Consider the following 22,301-nt stretch of genomic DNA (forward strand, 5'->3'; position numbering starts at 1 on the left):
ATGACGAGTGAGACCTCGTCGAAACGTCGCCTAGACACCCCAACTTTTACACGGGAAGACACCCGAGGACACCAAAACCTGCATTCCTGTACCCGTGAAAATCTACGAAAGCATATATATATATATATATATATATATATATATATATATATATATATATATATATATATATATCTGACAAATAAAACCATTCCTGGTAGAGCAGAATGGTGCAAATTCAGAGGTGGGCCCCTCACATGGTGGGAAACCTGTGAATATCTCTTCAAAAACTGTTACCAGAATCCTATGCTGACTGCATGCAAAATCTGATTTATTTATGAATACTTTTTATTTTCTCTTTCCTTGTTGACTTCATCTCTTCAGGAAGCCTTCTGCCCAAATTCACTGCAAGCCAATATGGGTGACCACTGTTTATTTTAACGGATTACTTGTCCAGAGTCTCTTCTGGCACCACATCCTGGGGGTTAAGAATTTGGTTGGGTTTTATAGATCAAGTAAATGCTTTGTTTCTAAAATATGGTCTTCCCTTTTAAACTGAGCTTGAATGGGCACTGTGGGGTTAGGGTTAAAGGTGCCCTTTCAACTAGGGCTGGATTTAGGTCAGTGCGGCTGGTTCCTCCACACAGAGCACCAAGCTGGGGTGTGTGTGTGCAAAACAACAACAACAACCTATATGTACCTAGGTACCTACTGAGAAGATCCATAAAAAAGCAACTGTACCAAAATGAATTACAGTCATACCTTGGTTCTCGAACGCCTTGGTACTTGTACGTTTTGGTTCTCGAATGGTTCTCGAAAAACCGAGAAGTAAGTGTTCTGGTTTTCAAGCGCTTTTCAAAAGCCGAACATCTGATGTAGCTTCCGCTGAAGTGCAGGAAGCTCCTGCAGGCAATCGGAAGCCACACCTTGGTTTTAGAACGTTTTGGAAGTCGAATGGACTTCCGGAACGGATTACGTTCGGAAACCAAGGCACGACTGTACAGTACAGTGGTACCTCGGGTTACAGATACTTCAGGTTACAGACTCCGCTAACCCAGAAATAGTACCTCGGGTTAAGAACTTTGCTTCAGGATGAGAACAGAAATTATGCAATGGCGGTGCAGCAGCAGCGGGAGGCCCCATTAGCTAAAATGGTGCCTCAGGTTAAAACAGTTTCAGGTTAAGAACGGACCTCTGGAATGAACTAAGTTCTTAACCAGAAGTACCACTGTATTGTGAAAATGAAAAGTATTTCTGGGAGGGGGGGGGGCACCAAATTATGTCCTTGCTCAGGATGCCATGATACCAAAGTCCACCCCTATTTCCACTCATGGAAGTGCTGTTTTAAGACCTCGCACCTGAGTGTTGTGTGAAGAAAGGAAATCCAAAATTAGTGTTTCTGTGTGTGCTATGCAGAAACCGAGGACGGAGAACTCCAGTGAAGCATTTGCAGAAAAGTTTCAGCAGCTGTTTTCTTTCTCCTCGTAATTCTTTGGATCCATAGCAATGTAGCAGCAACTTTTTTTAAGCACAGGAGGAAAGGTGGGGGTAGAGAACTTGATCATACCTTTGTAGAAAGAAAGAAAAAAAATCTCGTGTAGCATCTTTAACCTTTACTATGTGCAGGATAAAAGGCTGTTCTAACCTCACGGGATTAGCACTACAGGAAGACTGTTTGGAGTGAAGAGTAAATGTCACAACACGCACTCAGCAGTGACACAAGCGGGCTTGGCAGGCTTTGTTGCATAGTTACCAACATACCACACAGAGCAAACTCGGTCACATCACTCACCTGAGGTTTTACAAATACCTCGCATTTCCCCTGTTAACTATGTGATCATCACAGTCAACTTTCTTAATCCCCTCAACACACAGAAACAGAGTCTAGGATCATGAGAAACACTGCCAGAAAATGTAGGGATTTAGAAGCTGTTTCTGAAGAAATATATATATATATAAGACAAGACAATTCCAATCAAAAGAGAATGTCTATATGGCTAAAAGAAGTATTCATGTGAGGGGGATGTGTAGAAAATATGTTTTTGAGAGACAACCTGGAGGGGGGAATGGCTATAACTTTTATTCTGTGCATTCAACTGAAGAGTGTTTAATATACAATTGGGAAAATACTGATTCTATTGGTGTTGTGATTTATAATGACAGGGTGGTATTCAACTAAGCTGTATTCCAAGTATACCCCACTAAAATTAATGAACATAACTAAGTTGATTTCAGTGGGGCTACTCTGAGTAAAACCTATTTGAACACCACTATTAATTAAAAGAATGGTTTCGAGATGATCATGGTTCACCACCATGGTTTTTCCTCTTAACACTGGCAGAATAGAATTTTTCACAAATAAGACTAAAATAAAATAAAATAAAATAAAATAAAAAGGGTTTGGCAGTGGAGCTGCAGAGGCGAAGCCGGTATCTTGAAAAGTCTTCTTTTCTGTATCAGCCCCCATTTGGCCCAAAGCAACAAAATCAATTAATGCAAGCAAATTAAACAAACCATTCACAAATCCCCAATGAACAAGAAATCCCTAGCCAGTCATTACTTTGAACAAATAGGCAAATCATTTCCATTTTAAAGCATGCCAAAAAATTAGGTAGCCGGGTAAATCCATTAGAACAAATTCAAACATTACAGTTGAGTAAAACTTGTATTAGGACCAATTAAAACGTCACAGAATAGTGGGCAACATAGCAGTCCTTATTTATTTGACACTCTAGTGGCCCATACTAAAACGTGTTATCCTCCTGTGGCTTTTGGATTATTAAAACACTTGTCCTTTTCATCAGGGCTGAACCAAAAATTCAGAACTGGTAAGGGTTTTAGCCCCACCCATATGCCCGATAGCCGCTGCTTCAAGTACCCTAACTATACAGAAAAATATCTAGAACTATGGCTATATTTATTTCATTATATACAAGATGGGTGGTTTTTTTTCTTGCCCATTTTAACAACATCCGCTGCACTTCTTAGCTGTCATTAAGGGGAAGGCCCAGGTCTGGGTAATGTCTCCTAGCCAAGGCCCTGTTGTGTTGGCTGTTAACTGGCCCCCAAAACAAGCAATGAAAACAAAAGGCCGTGCTGGGCATTTGTCAGAGCCTCTCTCGCTATTTCGTTGTAAACAGACATGTCATCCTCTGCCTCTTCCGTTTCCAGATTGTTTAAAGGAGTTAATAGCTACCTGCTCTAGCCAGCTTCCTTGATATAAAGGAAAAGGTAACAACTGCACGGCCAGCGAGATGCCACATTTAGAGGATAAGGTGGCTTTCACTTAAATCCGAGGAAGTAAGGGTATACCTTTTTGAGGCCGAGAGCTGTCAGTTGGAAAGGATCAGATAGCAGATTTAGAGGGACAAGCTGATGTTCTCAGGAAGATCAATGAAGACGTGGAGTTCACAGATGACACATGGCTGGTTTTAAAAGCTCAAGAATGACAGCAGCGGGGGCTAGAAGAGGCGGGGCAGGAGGCAAGGTCAGCAGTGCGAGTGGCTGGAAAAATGTGGAGGTGAAGTAGGATGAAACAAAGGGCAACAACTGGTTAAACTGAACAGGGCAGTGCAGGATGATTCCAATGTTTGGCATCTCCCAGGATTCTCAGGATTGGATATCACTGGGCTGAGTCAGAAAAGTAAAAATGATGTAAGGGGAAAGTTATGAAGCACCTCAGTAGATGCTTCTGTACATGAAGGAGGAAACATTGTGACAGAAGTCAGGTCTTTCAGTAACAAGGGAAGGTCACACACACACACCACTCTCCACTTTCCTGAGCAGTTAGGAGCCATGAGATAGTGCTACACAGTTTAGCATCTTTTGGATGAGAGAACAATACAGACTTATGACAACACTTAAGATGCATGTGCGCACAAGCAGACAATTTAGCCTTTGAGGGTTAAAAACACACTGTACTAACTTTTCCATGTAACATCCACAAAAAGCCAAGCCATCTGTTTGTTAAGCAACTTCCGAATGAGGCGGTTTGAAGTAGAAAAGCAGCTGAAAAATTCAGAGCCGTTTCCCAACTCGTGGCTTGGTTTGCAAAATCAGCAAACAAATGGCATAATATGCAAATTAGGCAACCTGTGGGTTGGGTGGGCTGGGATACGGCAACCCTATGATTATGCCGAGCTTGGAAAACAACAAAAACAACCCCAGATCCCTTTTAGATTGGCAAGATGGTAACTCTGGAGAAAGCTTACTGTTGAGTCTAAAGTAAGTAATGATATAAATATTTTGGCTGACACAGTGATTCACTCGAGAAAGACAATAAAAAGTAATAATTTACTAAAGTAGTGATTTTCAGATGTTGACATAAACCTCCGGTTTGGGAAAAGAAAGTGCATAAGGATCTTCCTCTATAGGTAAGAAGATTTTGTCATAAGACAAAGGCTGTTAGTCATGGAAAAACAACCGCTAAGGGTTTTTCTTCCTGTAGTGCAATGTTCAGATCCGCCCTGACACCATGGGTTGCATACAGACACAGTGATAGGAAGATGGACCTTTAAACAACTAAGATGGATATTTCTTGTTCAGCTGTTTGAACTATGTTCAGACTCATGGCCCATTTGGAATGTAAATGCAGGAAATGGGATATGTATGGAAAAGGGTGGGGGGTGTGCGGAAGTGGGAGAAAAGAACTGGGATTTTGTGATCAGTTTCGTTATATTTTGAAGAGTCATAACTCTTCAGAGTACGAACTGCCACAAATGCTTTGGACTTGAGCAGAGCCGACTTTGGAGGAATATGATACGCCCTGAGGAGTTTTTTATTGGAATCTTGTGAAGTCTGGGAAACGTAGAGAGCTGAGTATTAAAAATCATCCCCCCCACCCCTCAAAGAGGGTAAAAACGCAAAGCTTATTCCGGTGTCGTATGAAGAAGTAAAAGGGCAACTGAGGCCAAGTGTGGTAAAGTAGGGATATAGAGATTAATGAAAACTATAAAGAAGAGATGTGTGTGTGTGTGTGTGTGTGTGTGTAAAACTTACTAACATATAAACGAATTGACAGATAGAAAATGAAGGAAATGGATATTGGACTAGGCATGTGATATAAGCCAAGAAAGATTAAAAAATATAATTTTAGGATGGGGAAAAGAGTTACCGAACTGTCACAAACATTCCAACAACATGTCCTTTCCATATAAAAGGAAGGAGGAGTGAGATCTGGAGGGAAGCAATATCAGAAAATGAACATTTATTTATTATTTCCTGCCCTTCACTGTAACGTCCCAGGGTGAGTAACAGCATTAAAAACAATATCAAAAATGATATAAAACAACTTACAACCCAAAAAACAAGGTGGGTCCTAAAAACATACACTTCTTTCTTCTTTTTAGGCAAGTGAACACCACATTTTGGGGGGTTAGACAAAGCAAATACCAAATGCACATGTGCTTTAAGAATGAAACCATTCCTTTAATAGTGGACAAACATGACTAGTTTTAGGTGGTTAAGCCATTGTGAGGTATTGATTTAGTATGATGACTACCTTACTGAAAGAAAAATCTGACAAGTCTGAGAAGCATGTCAGGAGTAAATCTCAGGACTCATCAGAAATATGATGTCTTGACACACATCTAGAGATGTGTTTTTAATATTTACTGTATTTTTTTAACCATATCTATTCAGAAGCTAGCCTGGATGAAGTCGGGCTTACTCCCCAGTAAATGGGGTTAGAATTGCAACCTCAGTCAACTAACAAATGTTGAAAATAAAAAAACTAATGGCAGATTTCTCATTTCAAATACCATTTTATAGTCAGGATTGGATGGGCCTTGTACACAAAATAATATTCCATATTAAGGTGAAAATATGCAACTACAAATGCTGACTTCAGTGGCCTACTTAAATTATGCAAATTAGAATTTTTTGTAACTTATTCTTCTCCTACTAGAGAGCAGTGGAGAGAATATGGCACTGAACTATTATTGCTGGTGTTATTATTAATTCATTAATTGCCTTTCTGCCCCCAAGGCAAAATATGATATAAAAAGATGGGGCTAGTCCAGGAATGGGCAAACTCGGCCCTCCAGATGTTTTGGGACTACAACTCCCATCATCCCTAGCTAACAGGACCAGTGGTCAGGGATGATGGGAATTGTAGTCCCAAAACATCTGGAGGGCCGAGTTTGCCTATGCCTGGGCTAGTCTGACCATCTTAGCAAGGGAACTGCACAGTGGGTTGTGCCTACAGAAATTGTGCTGTTCTGGTCATCTGCCACCAGCCTAAGCTTTCTTGGTGGTGGGCTTCAGATGATGATGACCTGAAGCCCTTATTCAGCAATTCCTGTGGCTGCTTACACACTCTCAGGCAAATATGTGCAGCCATAAGGAAAGCTGCTGTTTTCAAGAGTGAAAACCGATATACTCAGTAGCCTGTCTTCTGAATCTAATATGACATTCTGCGTAATCACTGTGTATTTACAGCCCTGCTCTTAACAACTTGACCACCTCTGGTAATTCTGTATGCAAACAGTCTTTTAAACAGAATGTCTGAACATCATGATTTCTTTCCTCCATTGAGTCATACTTTCCCTATGCTATGATGTAATCTGTGGTCTGAGCCGGAGGAAAGAGCTGGGGAGAGTTTAGAGGAAGCATGAGGCTAGCAGGGAACAAATATGAAAGGTAACTTCCATGCACACAAAGCCCCCGAGTTAGGAATTAGCTGCCCATCCTGCTTTCTCTTCTTGTAAAACACCCACCTTCCACACCCCCAACCCACATGCTCTTCTCTTTTTAACAATGATTATCCCCTTCCCTCTCCATTTTCTGCTTCTGTCTTTATTCCACATCAAGTATTTATACAATATCAAAAAGGAAGATCTACAATTCCGGATAAAGTGATTAGATGAAATGCTGAAGGACACAAACCAAAATCTTATTATTTAATCAACAGCAGCTGCCCCACACTCATTGTAGATATATGCATATACAGTGGTACCTCGGGTTACATACGCTTCAGGTTACAGACTCTGCTAACCCAGAAATAGTACCTCGGGTTAAGAACTTTGCTTCAGGATGAGAACAGAAATTGTGCTCTGGCGGCGCGGCAGCAGCAGGAGGCCCTATTAGCTAAAGTGGTGCTTCAGGTTAAGAACAGTTTCAGGTTAAGAACAGACCTCCGGAACGAATTAAGTACTTAACCCGAGGTACCACTGTATAGCTAGATTCAACAGTTACAAATATTATTATAATTATTTCAGTTTAGTCATCACTTATTACAGAAAGAGATTGACAAGTTAAGAATGCAACGATACCATAAAATAGTTAAAGCAATAAAGACACACATAGTTCTAAAAGGGTTCATCCACCAGCCACCAACAAGGAAAATATACTTCCCCACCCAACTAAAAGATGAACACCAAAAATAGGCCAGAAATCAAGCCACATCAACTTTCAAATAACCAGGAGAGTTATTTGGGTGTTTGGCGAGAGCATGCCACAGCCAAGGGGCCATCACTGAAAAGTTTCTCTCATTGCCACCCTCACAGGTTGCCACTTTTGAAAGATGGTGCAAAGGATGAGGGAAACAAAGCTTAAAATTACTCAATTAACTCAGTTCCAGTATCCAACATCTCACACATATTTTTGGAGATGCATTTGTTTCAGTTCGGGACTTCCACTACAAAACCTTTCCCACATTATGAAAGCCTTAAGAGATGCAACCAATATGCTAAACATGGATCTTCTCTTTCATGAGAAAAGACCAGACTCCACCTAGACGCACCCTAAGCCCAGTGACATTTAGTCGCCAAACCATGTAATGGCACTATCCATTTCCTCAATAATATCCAGTTTCTGACTTATTTTTAAAGTTAAGTGAGGACAAAATGAAATACAGTTTCTTCCAAGCTGCAGAATATTGTTCTCTTGTGAGAAGAGCCTCCGAGAATATGCGAGATTCTAGGGCTACAACTTTATTTGGAGTGAAAGATTTGTAAGCAGCGGGGAAAGGGAACTGGGACATAGACAACAAAAATGGGCAATCTGAAAGTCAGTATGAATAACTGGTCCTTTGTGCAGGGAAAATCCTTATTATTCAGAGACAGAACATTTAATATGAAAATGCTCTTAGGTTTTAAATTACCTTTTCAGTTCTAAATCACCTCCTAAAAAAAGGCAAGCATTTCAGTGAAGGATAATGAGACAGAGGTAGATAGCTAAGCAGGAAACAAGGCAAATCTTACAGAAATTAAATTGAAAATATACTTTTAACAGAGCCCTACTCTTCACAGAAATGCAAAGACATATTATTTTCAGAACCAAGCCCCTGTATATGTAGGCCAGAAACAAGTGCTTCTGGAAAAAGCTTGCCTTGAAGATATTGGGAAATATTCTTAGCTACTTTGACAACTAACCACTGAGAATTTCAGTTTATCTTTCGATTGGTATGTGGATCAATATTTTAAGCATTACTCATTACTCTGGGTTTGAGTGACAGGCTACCCTTATCATTGCAGTGGCTCAGGAATATCAATATCAGTATCTATATTTAAAGATATGCTCCTGCAATACATGTGCTGGATAGCACTGCTCCAATTGTAACAGCTTCCTATTAACATATTCACAATGGTTTATTCCCGCACCCCCTGAAAAGCTTGAAGAGTTTTAGATAAACCTTTAAACTGAAACCTGGCTATTCTTCTAACCAACAAAAAAGGCTGGCTTTTCAGAAACTGTGCATATGTACTGTGCAGAGTTTGGCTCAGTAAGGTTGAAAACCTAATTCTAAATGCCAAGGAAAGCAATATGATGGGAAAGTGGTCTATAAATTCTTAGAACAGCTCTGAGTCATAGGTTTATGTATGCTGTACTAGAACGTATGAAATTATCACTGTCTAAAATGCCAAGTCTGTACTGTTTTCCAGCACCATGATCTACCACAGCAAACTAAGGAGGCTGATTCAGTGACCACCAGTATAAATGGTCATATTATCTGGCTGAATGAATGATGAATATTTAGAATGAAACACTGTAAAAGGTTAATATGCACATTGGTGGCTATGGAAACCTTCATACCATCATTCATCAACATAAGCAGATGGAACTGATTGATTAGTGTTTGATTGACTTCAATGGAAGTACAATGAATCAGGATTGCTAGTGCCAAATATGTATTTTCTTTTCTTTGTGGCAGGGCCATATAAATAATTGTGTTCTTCTCAATAACTGACAGTTTTTAAAACTGCTTCCAAATTCATGAGGATATATTAGAAGCATTCTGGCCTAATTAAGAGAATTTATTTCCAGCACATGAAAGGAAATGTCTTAATTATGACTTTTCAGTGACTTTCCATTAAGATATTCACAAACAGCAGGTAGATGAACATAAATATATAAAATAAAATTCCATGGTCTTATATTCTAGACTGATTTTTTTATTTATTATTTTTTTGAATACCCTCTCTCCCTCTCCTTTCTAGTTTTCCCATGTATTTAGTTGCTGGAATATACTGCTGAAAATAAGCATATAAATTTAAACTTTTAACACATGAATAGATATAAGACTTGAAAATACAAATGGAAAATATGTAATAAATCGCACCCATCATTACTTCTGTCTCAAGCATTTATGCTCCAGCAACAATCTGGAAGAAAGAAACTGTCCACATCTTCTTTGCTAATTCAAAACTGGATTAAATAGAGCATGAAATATCCAGTAATTCTGGTTTCTGAGTTTTATCCCTGTTTTGCATAGACAGGGTAATTAAGCGAAATATATGGCTACCCGTTTGAAAGGAAACGGAGTAGTTGCAGTTAGAACCCTCTTGCAAACAGCTGCCCAAATGCAGCGATTTGGTGACTGAATTCGTTTTGCATTCCTCTGTAAAGCTGAAAGAATCACTTTGCTTACCACTTCAGTTGGCCTGTAGTATTTGTGATTAACTGTCACATGGATCTTGCCAGTTTCTTTGCATCGACCTACTTCGTTCTCATTCTTGCCTTCCCACCTGCAAAGATGACAAACATTTCATCACCCCATAATGTCTTTACCAGTCTGGTCACAGCAGCATTTGGTGCACAGATTCTTAGACAAGGCTGGTGTTATTTTGCTCTCCAGGGCAATGTACACTTCAGGCCACAGGAGCAGAGGCTGAGGTTTGACCAGAGCGGAAGCACAATGGCTTTTAAGGTCCACTTGTTTTGTGCTCTGATACTATGCATGAGATGCGGCATAAGTTTTTGGCACTGGTCACCACTTTGTTAGGTGCCTCATGTCCTATATTTTGCTAGTAGATATATATAAGGACACAAATAACAGGATTCTGTACCTGAAGAAGCACTAGATGAGGGGTTAGCAAACTTTTTCAGCAGGGGCCGGTCCACTGCCCCTCAGACCTTGTGGGGGACCAGACTATATTTTGAAAAAAAAATAATGAACCAATTCCTATGCCCCACAAATAACCCAGAGATGCATTTTAAATAAAAGGGCACATTCTACTCATGTAAAAACACGCTGATTCCCAGACCATCCGTGGGCCGGATTTAGAAGGCAATTGAGCTAGATCCGGGCCCCGGACCTTAGTTTGCCTCCCCATGCACTAGATCATGAATCTTTTGCCACAATAAATATGTTACTCTTTAAGATGCTACAAAAATACAGTTTTTACTGCTACAGACTAACACTGATAAGCAGTGGAATTTATGCCCGAGTAGTTAGAAATTAGATGTTTACAAAAACAGATGTGTAACATAGGCTAGGGATATAAAGGAGACAACAAAATACAAAAATATATTCATTTATCATTTGATACATAGTCTATAAAGATGATACTTAACATCTTTGTACATTCATTTTCCCAGGTCTAACGATGACAGAGCTACAAGCAATCTCCAATTTGCCTTGAAATGTGCTCAGATCAAACACTTCTACAATCAATTTCAACATCAGACTAAAAACTTGTTTGTCTAATTATGTTCTTCAGTTGGTTTCTACGTTGCTTTCATGATAATTTGTCGAACTATTTTAAAACAAGCTTTCGGACTTTTAAGTGTGGTCTCCTTTGTTTTTCACACTATTACATTAATGCAAGACTTTATAGAATCCTTCCTAAAAGCCACATGCTGGGCTTTGCAAGAGGGAAAATTTGACTCTGTGAAGTGGACCAGCATATGGTCTGTTCACGGAATCACTCCGAGTTACAGCCTGTCTTAAATACTGATATGGAACAAAAGAGGTGAGTAAACCTCATGCTCATGGGGTGAATTACAAACAGAATGAGCAAATGGTGTGCATATGTTTGCATAAGGCTGAAATCCCCTCTCTCTCCCAGGCTTAAGCTCAGAGGGCCCTAAGCATATTTGGTCTCACAGAGCACTTATTGGAACATCAAACAGTCCCACCCTCAACCATATGCCAGGCAGGCCCATAACTAGGACATTGGCATGGGAAGCAAGAGCGAATTTTGCTTGCCTGCAGAAGATCATTATCTGTGTTTGAGGTTGGGGGGATGGACGGACTCAGCTTTCAGAATATTTTGAAAACAATGTGCGATCAAATGTTTATTATACTGTACGTTCACATAATTCATTGTTGCAAAACTATAAACTTTCCTATAATCTGCAGAAAATGGAGATTAGGGAATGATCCAGTCCCACCCCAGTATGCAAGGCAAGACAAATCTTGTACGCACAGTGTACAGCTGTATAGAAATCCTGTACACTCATAGAATGCCATGGATTTTCCCCATTAGTTGGCAGTTTCCTGGTAGTTATTTGTCAATTCTGGAAGAAGGGAGTAAGGAAACCCTTTGAAGCCGTAAAAGGACCAGAACTGCATTTTTATTTCTCTGGAAGACCTCATGCTTTGAGTTTTCTAGAGACTCACTATTCACCATCACCACAATAAAAGTGTAAAAGTGGTCAGGTGGATGTTGTAGTTGCTGGATTCAACAGGAGCAAGGAAAGGGTGGCTCAACCTAGACAGAAAAACATGCAGCCAGTTTTTGTTTTCAATAACAGAGAAGTAGAGACAGTTGCTAGTCAGATTACTAGAGGAAAATGATGTTAATTCTTTCCAAGGATTTATTAGAGAAGCATATTAATGATAGTATTTTCTGCAGCCAGTTTTGAACACACTATGAAATATTCCTGAAAGTAGAGAAAGAAAGCTGTCAGCATTAACTTTTGTCTTCTTTCCTGCTCAGAATTTGTTGACAGAGCAGAAGGACCTTCTCTGCAGGAGTCCTGATTCAAGGCAGATATAACACAAACTCAGAAGATTGCTCAAGAAGCAGGACAAAAGCCACATAGGAGAAAATAAAAAAAATGTATAGACATGCTAGATCAAAACAGAACCCCATCTAGGGAAAGATCAAGATGGTTGTCACCATTAACATTTAAAGCAGGTTTTTAGTAATTTAAAGCAGGATGAATCCACAGAACGCTTAATGATATTGAAGATTAAAAACATATACTCCTGGTGTGTCTCATAAATTCCTATGGGCCTGCTTCTCAGTGAGAGAACTAAACATGATAATGTAAGACTGTTCTTTTTAATTTACTCCCTAGGTTTCAAAAGCAATTCCAGATAGGTTGAGAGTGTAGTATTTGCCACTCCAACATATTCAAAATAAGATCACCATAAAAATCACAGAGTTCAACATTAGCCATACTCAAGAGTAGACCTATTTAAAACAATGGACACGATTAACTTGGGTCCACTGGGTGGAATTCAACATTGTGCCATGATGAACAATCCATTTGAGCAAGCCTTTCAGCTTCCCAGACAGACTGATTTTCCCCTTTCTCCCTCCCCCCGCATGCTGTTCTGGGGGTTCTCCCAACCCACCCAGGCCAATTTCAGGGGGCACATGGTGGGAGGGGATGGGGTAAAAGCCCAATTGTGCAAGTAGAAGTCCTTGTGTAAGACTTAACCACAGATGGAACTCATCAGATGAATCCCATCCATTAATTTCAATGGGATACAACCCACAGAGACGTCAGAAGTAGATTTCAGAAAAAAGCTTTCTCATTCCTCAAATAACTTTTCATCATGAATGGTTGTTGTTTAGTCGTGTCCGACTCTTTGTGACCCCATGGACCAGAGCACGCCAGGCACTCCTGTCTTCCACTGCCTCCCGCAGTTTGGTCAAACTCCTGTTGGTAGCTTCGAGAACACTGTCCAACCATCTCGTCCTCTGTCATCCCCTTCTCCTTGTGCCCTCCATCTTTCCCAACATCAGGGTCTTTTCCAGGGAGTCTTCTCTTCTCATGAGGTGGCCAAAGTATTGGAGCCTCAGCTTCACGATCTGTCCTTCCAGTGAGCACTCAGGGCTGATTTCCTTCAGAATGGATAGGTTTGATCTTCTTGCAGTCCATGGGACTCTTAAGAGTCTCCTCCAGCACCATAATTCAAAAGCATCAATTCTTTGGCGATCAGCCTTCTTTATGGTGCAGCTGTCACTTCCATACATCACTACTGGGAAAACCATAGCTTTAACTATACGGACCTTTGTCAGCAAGATGATGTCTCTGCTTTTCAAGATGCTGTCAATAATAATAATAATTTATTATTTGTACCCCGCTCATCTGGCTGGGTTTCCCCAGCCACTCTGGGCGGCTTCCATAGAAACCAAAAATACACTAAAATATCACAGATTAAAAACTTCCCTGAACAGGGCTGCCTTAAGATGTCTTCTGAATGTCAGGTAGTTATTTATCGCTTTGACATCTGATGGGAGGGCGTTCCACAAGGCGGGCGTCTAGGTTGGTTATTGCTTTTCTCCCAAGAAGCAGGCGTCTTTTAATTTCATGACTGCTGTCACCATCTGCAGTGATCATGGAGCCCAAGAAAGTAAAATCTCTCACTGCCTCTATTTCTTCCCCTATTTGCCAGGAAGTGATGGGACCAGTGGCCATGATCTTAGTTTTTTTGATGTTGAGCTTCAGACCATATTTTGTGCTCTCCTCTTTCACCCTCAATAAAAGGTTCTTTAATTCCTCCTCACTTTCTGCCATCAAGGGTGTGTCATCTGCATATCGGAGGTTGTTAATATTTCTTCCGGCAATCTTAATTCTTCTTAATTGGGATTCATTCATCTTAATTGGGATTCATCCCGCCCAGCCTTTTGCATGATGAATTCTGCATATAAGTTAAATAAGCAGGGAGGCAATATACAGCCTTCTTGTACTCCTTTCCCAATTTTGAACCAATCAGTTGTTCCACATCCAGTTCTAACTGTAGTTTCTTGTCCCACATAGAGATTTCTCAGGAGACAGATGAGGTGATCAGGCACTCCCATTTCTTTAAGAACTTGCCATAGTTTGCTATGGTCGACACAGTCAAAGGCTTTTGCATAGTCAATGAAGCAGAAGTAGATGAATAGTAAGAGATGATAATTATTCAGTAGGTCAACATGTTTCCCAAAGTACTATAAAGTAACTATAATATACGATACACTTCAAAATGCTGTGTGCAGTACTCATGCCAGTGGGAAAGCAATGCAATAAATATTTGTAAACAAAACACTTTGAAATAAAGAAATATCTGCCACAAGTATAAGGATGCATAGTTTGAATAGGAAGTAATTTTTCAGGCTAGTGAGTTTGTCACCAATTGTCAGCCAGATTAGCCACTTCACTGGAGTTTACTGCATGCATAACAGAATATTATTGCACACCACAAAGTTCCGCATGGGCCCTTTTTATCACCAGAATGAAGGTCATGATTTTGAAAATAAGCTCCACTTTAATGGCATACTTCCTTCCTTGTTAATGTTCAAAGATGCTTAATTGTTCTGCAAACGACAAAAATGAAAGCCCAATCTTGAGTGCATGCTACCACTTCAGCTTAGCTCAACTGCTATTAACCACAGGATAAACACATCAGAAGACAATGACCAGATTGCAGGTCAACATGCATGCATGACTACTGCATGTTTTTAAAAAAGAGAGAGATTTCCCATCATCGTGTTACATTTTTGTTTTGTGGATAATCAACAGATGCAATAAGAAAATTGATTATGGGGCAAAGTTTAGACAGGAAATAAATATGGTACGGTAATCATATTCATCTGATGTTCAGATAGAATTTCTACTTGTTTTAATACTTACTAAAAGAGAAAGTACAAAGAAAAAAACCACAGGGGAAAAGTAAATAACCCTCCAAATCTGAAAAGTGTGATACGTAGCTCTTATAACAATGTGTTCACCAGCTGCAAATGACCGTTTTCCAATCCTCCTAGAAAAGGGAAATGACAGCAGCAACGACAAGGAATATCCCTGTGCGAGCCATGCATGTTAAGTCAAATGAAGTTGCCTTTGATTTTAAACTGATAAGGATTACTCTCCAGTCCAATTCAGGTGCTGAGTCTCTTCTAATGATGAAGGTCATGTGAGGGAAGAGCGGAGGAGCACTGGCAAGCCTTGTCGCTTGGGTGCATCACCTTCCATTTGTTTACAACATGCCAGCCTCCACAAATAGGCCATGTAGAACAAGTTCATCCTTCATGGAGGCCCGTAAACAAGAGGAAGGTTCTGCACTGGAGGAGAAGGGGCTTGCCACCACACCTGCGCTCTCCCTCCCATAATTTTCATTACATAAAGAAACCGCACACCTGAACCGTGTGGGGAACACAGCCAAAATATATTGAAGTTATTTATTATTTTTAACTTCTTGGGAATCCATGCTCTAGGTGGTAAATGGCAATGCCAGTCAATGTGCCATATTGTCACTGATGGCAATATATCCAGGGGTTGTGGAATGTTGCCTGGACTGCCTGCTGCTTGACCTTTTGATACTATGGGTCACAGTACCCTTCTGGATAATAATAGAAGAGTTTGGATTTGAAGAAGAGTTTGGATTTGATATCCCGCCTTTCACTCCCCTTCAGGAGTCTCAAAGCGGCTAACATTCCCCTTTCCCTTCCTCCCCCACAACAAACACTCTGTGAGGTGAGTGGGGCTGAGAGACTTCAGAGAAGTGTGACTAGCCCAAGGTCACCCAGCAGCTGCATATGGAGGAGCGGAGACGCGAACCCGGTTACCCAGATTACGAGACTACCGCTCTTAACCACTACACCACACTGGCTCTCAATAATAATAATAATAATAATAATAATAATAATAATAATAATAATAAATTTTATTTATATCCCGCCCTCCCCGGCCGAAGCCGGGCTCAGGGCAGCTAACAACAATAAAATAGTGCAACATTCTAAAAACATTTCATTATAAAAATTCATTAATTAGGCTCTGTGTGGGACGCAGTTGATATGTCAGAGCAGCGTACATGGTCACCAACCCCTCCTTTTCTTCTGACAACATCTTGTAAGAAAGGTTATGTGGAGAAATAGTGATTGGCCCAGGAAGCTTCATTTTTAAGTGGACCTGGTTCTTCCAGGTCTGATTCCAATACTGATTCCACTTTCTTGGTGCAGATTTATAGCTATATAAATTTATAGTTGCATAGGTTATAGTTTATTACTGTTCATTCTCTATCCTGTCATAAGGCAGGGTTTGGCAACATAATCTCCTCTATGGAATAACTTAATTGCAGATTTTCCATAATTAGAGAAGCCTTCAAAAACATTTATCTGTTGTTTGAAGCAGCCATCATCCCAACAACAAATCTTATGATTGTTTAAAAAACAACAGTTGTCTTGAATATTCTTAGAACAGGGTGAGGTTGCAGGTTAGGACATGTTGGAAAACATGAGGACACTACAACCTCTGGTTATACCAGAGCTCAGTTGGTTAGGGCATGGCACTGATAATGTCAAGGTTGCAAGTTTGATCCCCGTAAGGGACAGCTGCATATCCGTGAATTGTAAGGAGTTAAACTAGATGATTCTCAGAATCCCTTCCAACTCTATGCAGCTCTATGATTGAGCCCCCAAACCTGGCTCAGCCAAAGATACGCCAGCCTAGGTTGCTCATCTCAGCTGAGTTCAAGCTGGTATTAAGCCTCCAGAAAGCGTTTGGATGTGTGGAGGGAATGGGACCAGAGACGGGAGACTTAGGCTAGCTCCTAAGACCATTCAGCCTGGTCATACGACCTAGTAACCTGGAACAGAACACTGTTTTAAAGGCTCGCTTTACCTCCACCGTGATCAGAGCAGCAGAAACCAGTCTCACTGCTGAATGGGGTTTGGATCTGGCTTAATTTATGCCTGCTTGCTTTACACCAGCTTCTTGCACCTCTAGGATTGCTCCCTTGCACATGCTGAAAAACAGCTCTTGCTTGTGAGACTTTTCAGAACCCTTTACTCCTTTAAAACATTTCTAGGCTGCTTTCCCCCCAAAACACCCAAAGCAGCTTACACAGAAGAAATGCAAATACTCTGAAGAACAGGCAAATCATGACCATTTCAGGCAAGGATAGCAAAAATGGAGATTAATGTGACTGTTCATTGCTTTTTTATGTTAATCTCAGCCCTTCAAGCAACGAATACTTTTGCTGCAGATCTATATGTAGAATTATATGAGGGAAAACCTCATAAATCTTTCCACTGCTTATATAGGGTCCCCTCCACTTTTATTCACAGACAGCAGTCTGCTAAGAACTTTCGAGTGCCGTAGTGGTTTGAGGCTATCCTTACAATGCAGCTCTGATTTAATAAGATTAATGACAGAAAATTAGTCAAGACAAGTGTTTGCTTGTTTGGTTTATCCTGTTGGAGTTCAAATGAGAAGAGGGAAGTGTTTCCCCATCGTATTACTTAATTAGTAATAGGCAAAAGGAAGATAGAAAGGGGGGGAGAAAAGGTGTAATAGTTACGGGGGGAAATATTTGTAGCTGAAAGGTCTTCTTGTCAGCGCAAGGAACTGAATTAGAATCACTCTGAGGAGTCTCATTATTCCAGAGTTTTCCTTGGCAGTAGCCGTGTTAAAAGAAAAAAATAATGAACTAGATTTCAAAGATGAAAGTCTCATAGACAAAATTGCTTACATTTCACTTGTCAAAATTCCCTTTTCCTCATTGTTTCAGACCAACACAATGAAACATTGTTATCTTTGACACAGTAGATACACCACTGATTTTGATGTGGATTAAATGCCAACACTAGGGGTAGTTTTGAAAAATAATGCAATGAAATTAAAGCTACACATAGTCTCAGAAGTTTCAAACCAGTGATGAAGAACAGATATGGGTAAGGGCATTTTGTGTGTGTAGTTTCTCCATGTCCATTCCCCCTTCCCTTTCTCTCACACTCTCCTATTTATACACACATAACTCATTTATTGTCCCATGCAATACTCATATTATGTACATAACACTGACATTCATATGCACCAGGAATACCTTCGTATGTTATGGGACTACAACTTCCATCATCAGTGTCTATCAGCCATGATAACTGGGCTGATGGAGTTGGAGTTGAACAACATTTTTGTGCTCTATGTTCGGTATACAGCATATACAGAGCTTAACACCTGACCCATATCCCACCATTCTTGCCAACAGCATACAGTCTGTCTTCTGTGTGTGCTCTGATAGTGAAGTAGTGAAAAAAAGAGGCAAACTAAGGCCCGGGGGCCGGATCCAGCCCAATTGCCTTTTAAATCCGGCTTGCGGGTGGTCCGGGAATCAGCGTGTTTTTACATGAGTAGAATGTGTGCTTTTATTTAAAATGCATCTCTGGGTTATTTGTGGGGCCTGCCTGGTGTTTTTACATGAGTAGAATGTGTGCTTTTATTTAAAATGCATCTCTGGGTTATTTGTGGGGCATAGGAATTCATTCATTTCCCCCCAAAAAATATAGTCCAACCCCCCACAAGGGCTAAGGGACAGTGGACCGGCCCCCTGCTGAAAAAGTTTGCTGACCCCTGAGCTAGAGAAACCTGCAGTAGTCCCAAGGCAGACTGAAATGCCTCATATCATGGATGTCTAGCCTGCCTCCCTCACCTGATAAACCCTCCCCATAGCATCCTGATAGGAAGCTCAGATTCTCTGCAAGAGTACCAATCTGGATGTCATAAGGTTCTATCACCAGGATTATACTTGGGAGGAAAGGAAGAGGGAGAAGATCCAGTTGCAAACAATGACCCAGCACATGACTCAGAGGTGCTGGCAGGGATGCTTGGCAGTGAGAATATAAGTCTCTTTGTCTGCTCTGGACCTTTGCCAAGTTCACAACTCCCTCATGAGCTCTGCAAGTGCTTGTTCAATTGCTCATCTCCAGAAGTCGCTGCCTTAGTTCCTGCTCCAAGCGCCCATTTGCTTTTGGAATGGAAATTGACTTTCCATTTGGATTCTGTGAAAAGCAAACCCCAAAACTGACAGCAGGTTCAGAGCAAATGAGGAAAATTGATTCTCTTTCTTGAGTCATCCCTCCACCTACTGTTACAACAATGCAGTATGTAGCTGTTGTTGGACTACAGCTAGCTAGCAGGACCATTGGTCAGGGATGATGGGGACTATAGTCCAAAAGCAGATGGAGACCCAAGTTTGGGAAAACCCGCTCTAGACTTCAGTATCTGTACACAAAATTGTAATACCAAATATGAGAATGGCATACTTGGTTGTTGTCCCACAACTGTGAAAACTCCCTTGCCTTAGTCAAAACCTGAGTCTTTCCTGGATGTACACAAGACTCCCTTTAGTAGGCTGGATTTTAACATTTGGAATTAATCATATATGGGAGACCAGAGGCCAGATTCATCTAATGAATGCAAAACTTCTGTCTTTAATGACACCTGTCATGAGAGTTTTGATTTGTTCTTTGGCTTGGAATGGAGATTCTGAATGTGGACATTTGAATACTGTCACCTTTCCCTCCACCATCAAGTGAAAACCAAACAATTTTTTTAGTGCTTGATTGCACAATTTTAGGTTCAGATAGAACAGAGAGAATTCTGCCATTTTTTTGTTCTGGATATGAGTTGTCAACATATCTTCAAATTAGACTGAATGGAGGAAAAGGATAATACTGAAAGGCTTTAGAACATAATAAGAGAGAGCACGGTACATGAACAGAACTACTACATCACAGAGGTACAAATAGCCAAATAAAAGGATGTGAGCAAGAAATAGTCAACCAAAATTATTGCTGTTGTGTGTTCCTACTTACACAATTGTTTTCCCAATGTGCTGGAATGCCTTCTCCACAAATTCGCGGACACTGTGGACCTCCCCAGTAGCTATTACAAAGTCCTCTGGCTCATCCATTTGCAGCATTAGCCACATAGCCTGAAGAAAGATAAGTACATCCTAATTTAGTTCATCTGTTACTGCTCTCCCATTTGGCGCATTATTTTGTATTACCACTTAAAACAACCCAAAGCATTTTCAGTTAGCAAAACAGCACTTCAAGGAAAAGCAGTACCACTGCAGCAAATTATTTTCATTACATTAGAGGAAGAAATAATATAATATAGCCTAATTGGTTATAACTTCTCACTCCTCTATGGAAGATAATTTATTGATTTATGCATTTATAACCCCCCAAATGATCACAAGAATCAAAGGAGTATACAACTTATGAAAATAAAATAAATGAAAGTACCCAAAAAACATCATTAAAAACACCAATAAAAACCTGCATAAATACTGATTTGTCAAAACAGAAAATTTGTCAAAACAGTACAATTGTTAGAAGACATCTTAAAGAAGGGAGGAATGGTTCCCACCAAAGTTCTAGTGGCAGGGAGTTCCACAGGTAGGGCCTGCCACAGTAAAGGCTTGGTTCATAGTGAAGGCCAGCTGAATCTCAGGGGTATGTGGAACCACCAGAAGTGCCCCATCAGACGATCTCAATACACTTTATAAAAACCTTGCCCCATCTCACTGCATGGCTATACATCTCCCATTACTGGAATGCCTTTTTAACCCCTCCTTATTTAATTCCTCTGAAAATGTCAGGGTTAAAATGAGCAGTCGTATAAAGCTGTTCTTATCTCTCTTTTTTTGAACACCCAAATGTTGTTCAAACATATATACAAGCATTCGGGAATACGGGTTCCCAGCAGTGTCATCCCTCCTTGTACTGGACTTGGCAAAAATGCCCAAGTCATGAGTCAAACAGGCAGGAATGTCCCTGGGACAAAGCCACCATTTGCCCATGGACAAATGGACTGAGAAAATGCCTCCTAAAGATCTTAGAAACCAGAATAGATGGGTGTGAAGTTTCTCACTGCTGGACAGCAGAAATTCTTCACCCCAGCACACTTCTTTTGTCCTGCCAAATGGCCTCACCTCCCAGCATATTTATTAGTTGGTTGGCTACCATTCCTCTTAACACCTTAGGATCAATTTAAACCAGCCACTGGACATCACAGGGATGAGGGGATTCTATTTGAAGGCACATTTTTTTGCTCAGGTTATAACCTAGATATTAGGTTATAACTGAGATTGCAGCCCATAACTCAGTTCAACCTGTATTTCAGATATTTTCCAGGAGGTGGTAGTCTGTAATCTTGACACATTTTGAGAGCTTACAAGAACCTTCACTCAGTAAATTACACTGGCAAAAAGACAATTTTTTAAAAATTAAAGTCATGTGACACCCTTGTTTTTGCAAAATCCAGATTCCACAACTGGAATAAATGAAGAAAATGAAGCACTGGGCATATGCCTTATTTGACTATTTGTTGTCTGTAGAAAACTACATTTTCTCTGGCCAAATACATGTCTGAAACTTATGTGAAGTTAAAAAATGTACACATGTAAATTTAGCTGCTTAAGGTGTAGTTATTTGACCTGCATTATTAACATAGCTAGCTGAACAAAAAGAAAACAAAATCGTGAGGACGTTTTCGTAAAAGGCAAAATGCAAATAAACACGGAAATTTTCTTCTTCTAAATAAACAGAGTTTTGGAATGAGTTACGAACACATATCCTCTTTCACTGATTTTAATAGGTGGCAAAGTTGCATAACTGAGTCTGGTGGCTGTGCAGAGCTTTCGGGGCTAAATAGCTATGACAGATGAAAGGAAGCAAGAGAAATCAGGAGCAACAAATGTCTTCAACATCCTGCACAGGGTCAGCAGCTGAGCCAAGAACAGAACTTGGGGTTTCTGACTCCCAGCCTAGTACTCAATCAGCTAGACCACACTGCTACCCTGAAATGATATCTGGAGAAAAACTTACCACTGTAAGTCAATCCAAAATGACTGAAATACTCTAATCCCTTAGTGAAAGAAACAGGGAGCTACCTGTAAGGCTCAACCCTTGTTTAATAAATAATCTGCATGCAAACACCATAATTCAAACTCTCCCCATATGGTTTAAAGGGATTGCTATCTCGTAGGGTAATCCACAATGCTATTTGCATTGACCTCTTCACATCACATTTAAAGAAAACAACTTTACTAGCTCCCCAGATGCCAGGGGATACTCTGCAAATCAGATTAATATAAGCTCTGG

General features: G+C 40.3%; 1 protein-coding gene across 1 annotated transcript in view; it reads right to left on the reverse strand.

The window, feature by feature from the left end:
- Positions 1-22,301, reverse strand: part of GMDS (GDP-mannose 4,6-dehydratase) — a 285,259-nt gene that overhangs the window by 63,205 nt on the left and 199,753 nt on the right. The window contains exons 8-9 of the mRNA XM_081918290.1: positions 20,007-20,125; positions 9,848-9,944 (exon numbers count right to left, since the gene is read on the reverse strand). Coding sequence (XP_081774416.1) covers positions 9,848-9,944; positions 20,007-20,125 — 216 coding nt within the window. The remainder of the gene's footprint in view (positions 1-9,847; positions 9,945-20,006; positions 20,126-22,301) is intronic.

The sequence above is a fragment of the Podarcis melisellensis genome (genome assembly GCF_964234715.1).
Source record: "Podarcis melisellensis genome assembly, chromosome: 7".
Classification (NCBI taxonomy): domain Eukaryota; kingdom Metazoa; phylum Chordata; class Lepidosauria; order Squamata; family Lacertidae; genus Podarcis; species Podarcis melisellensis.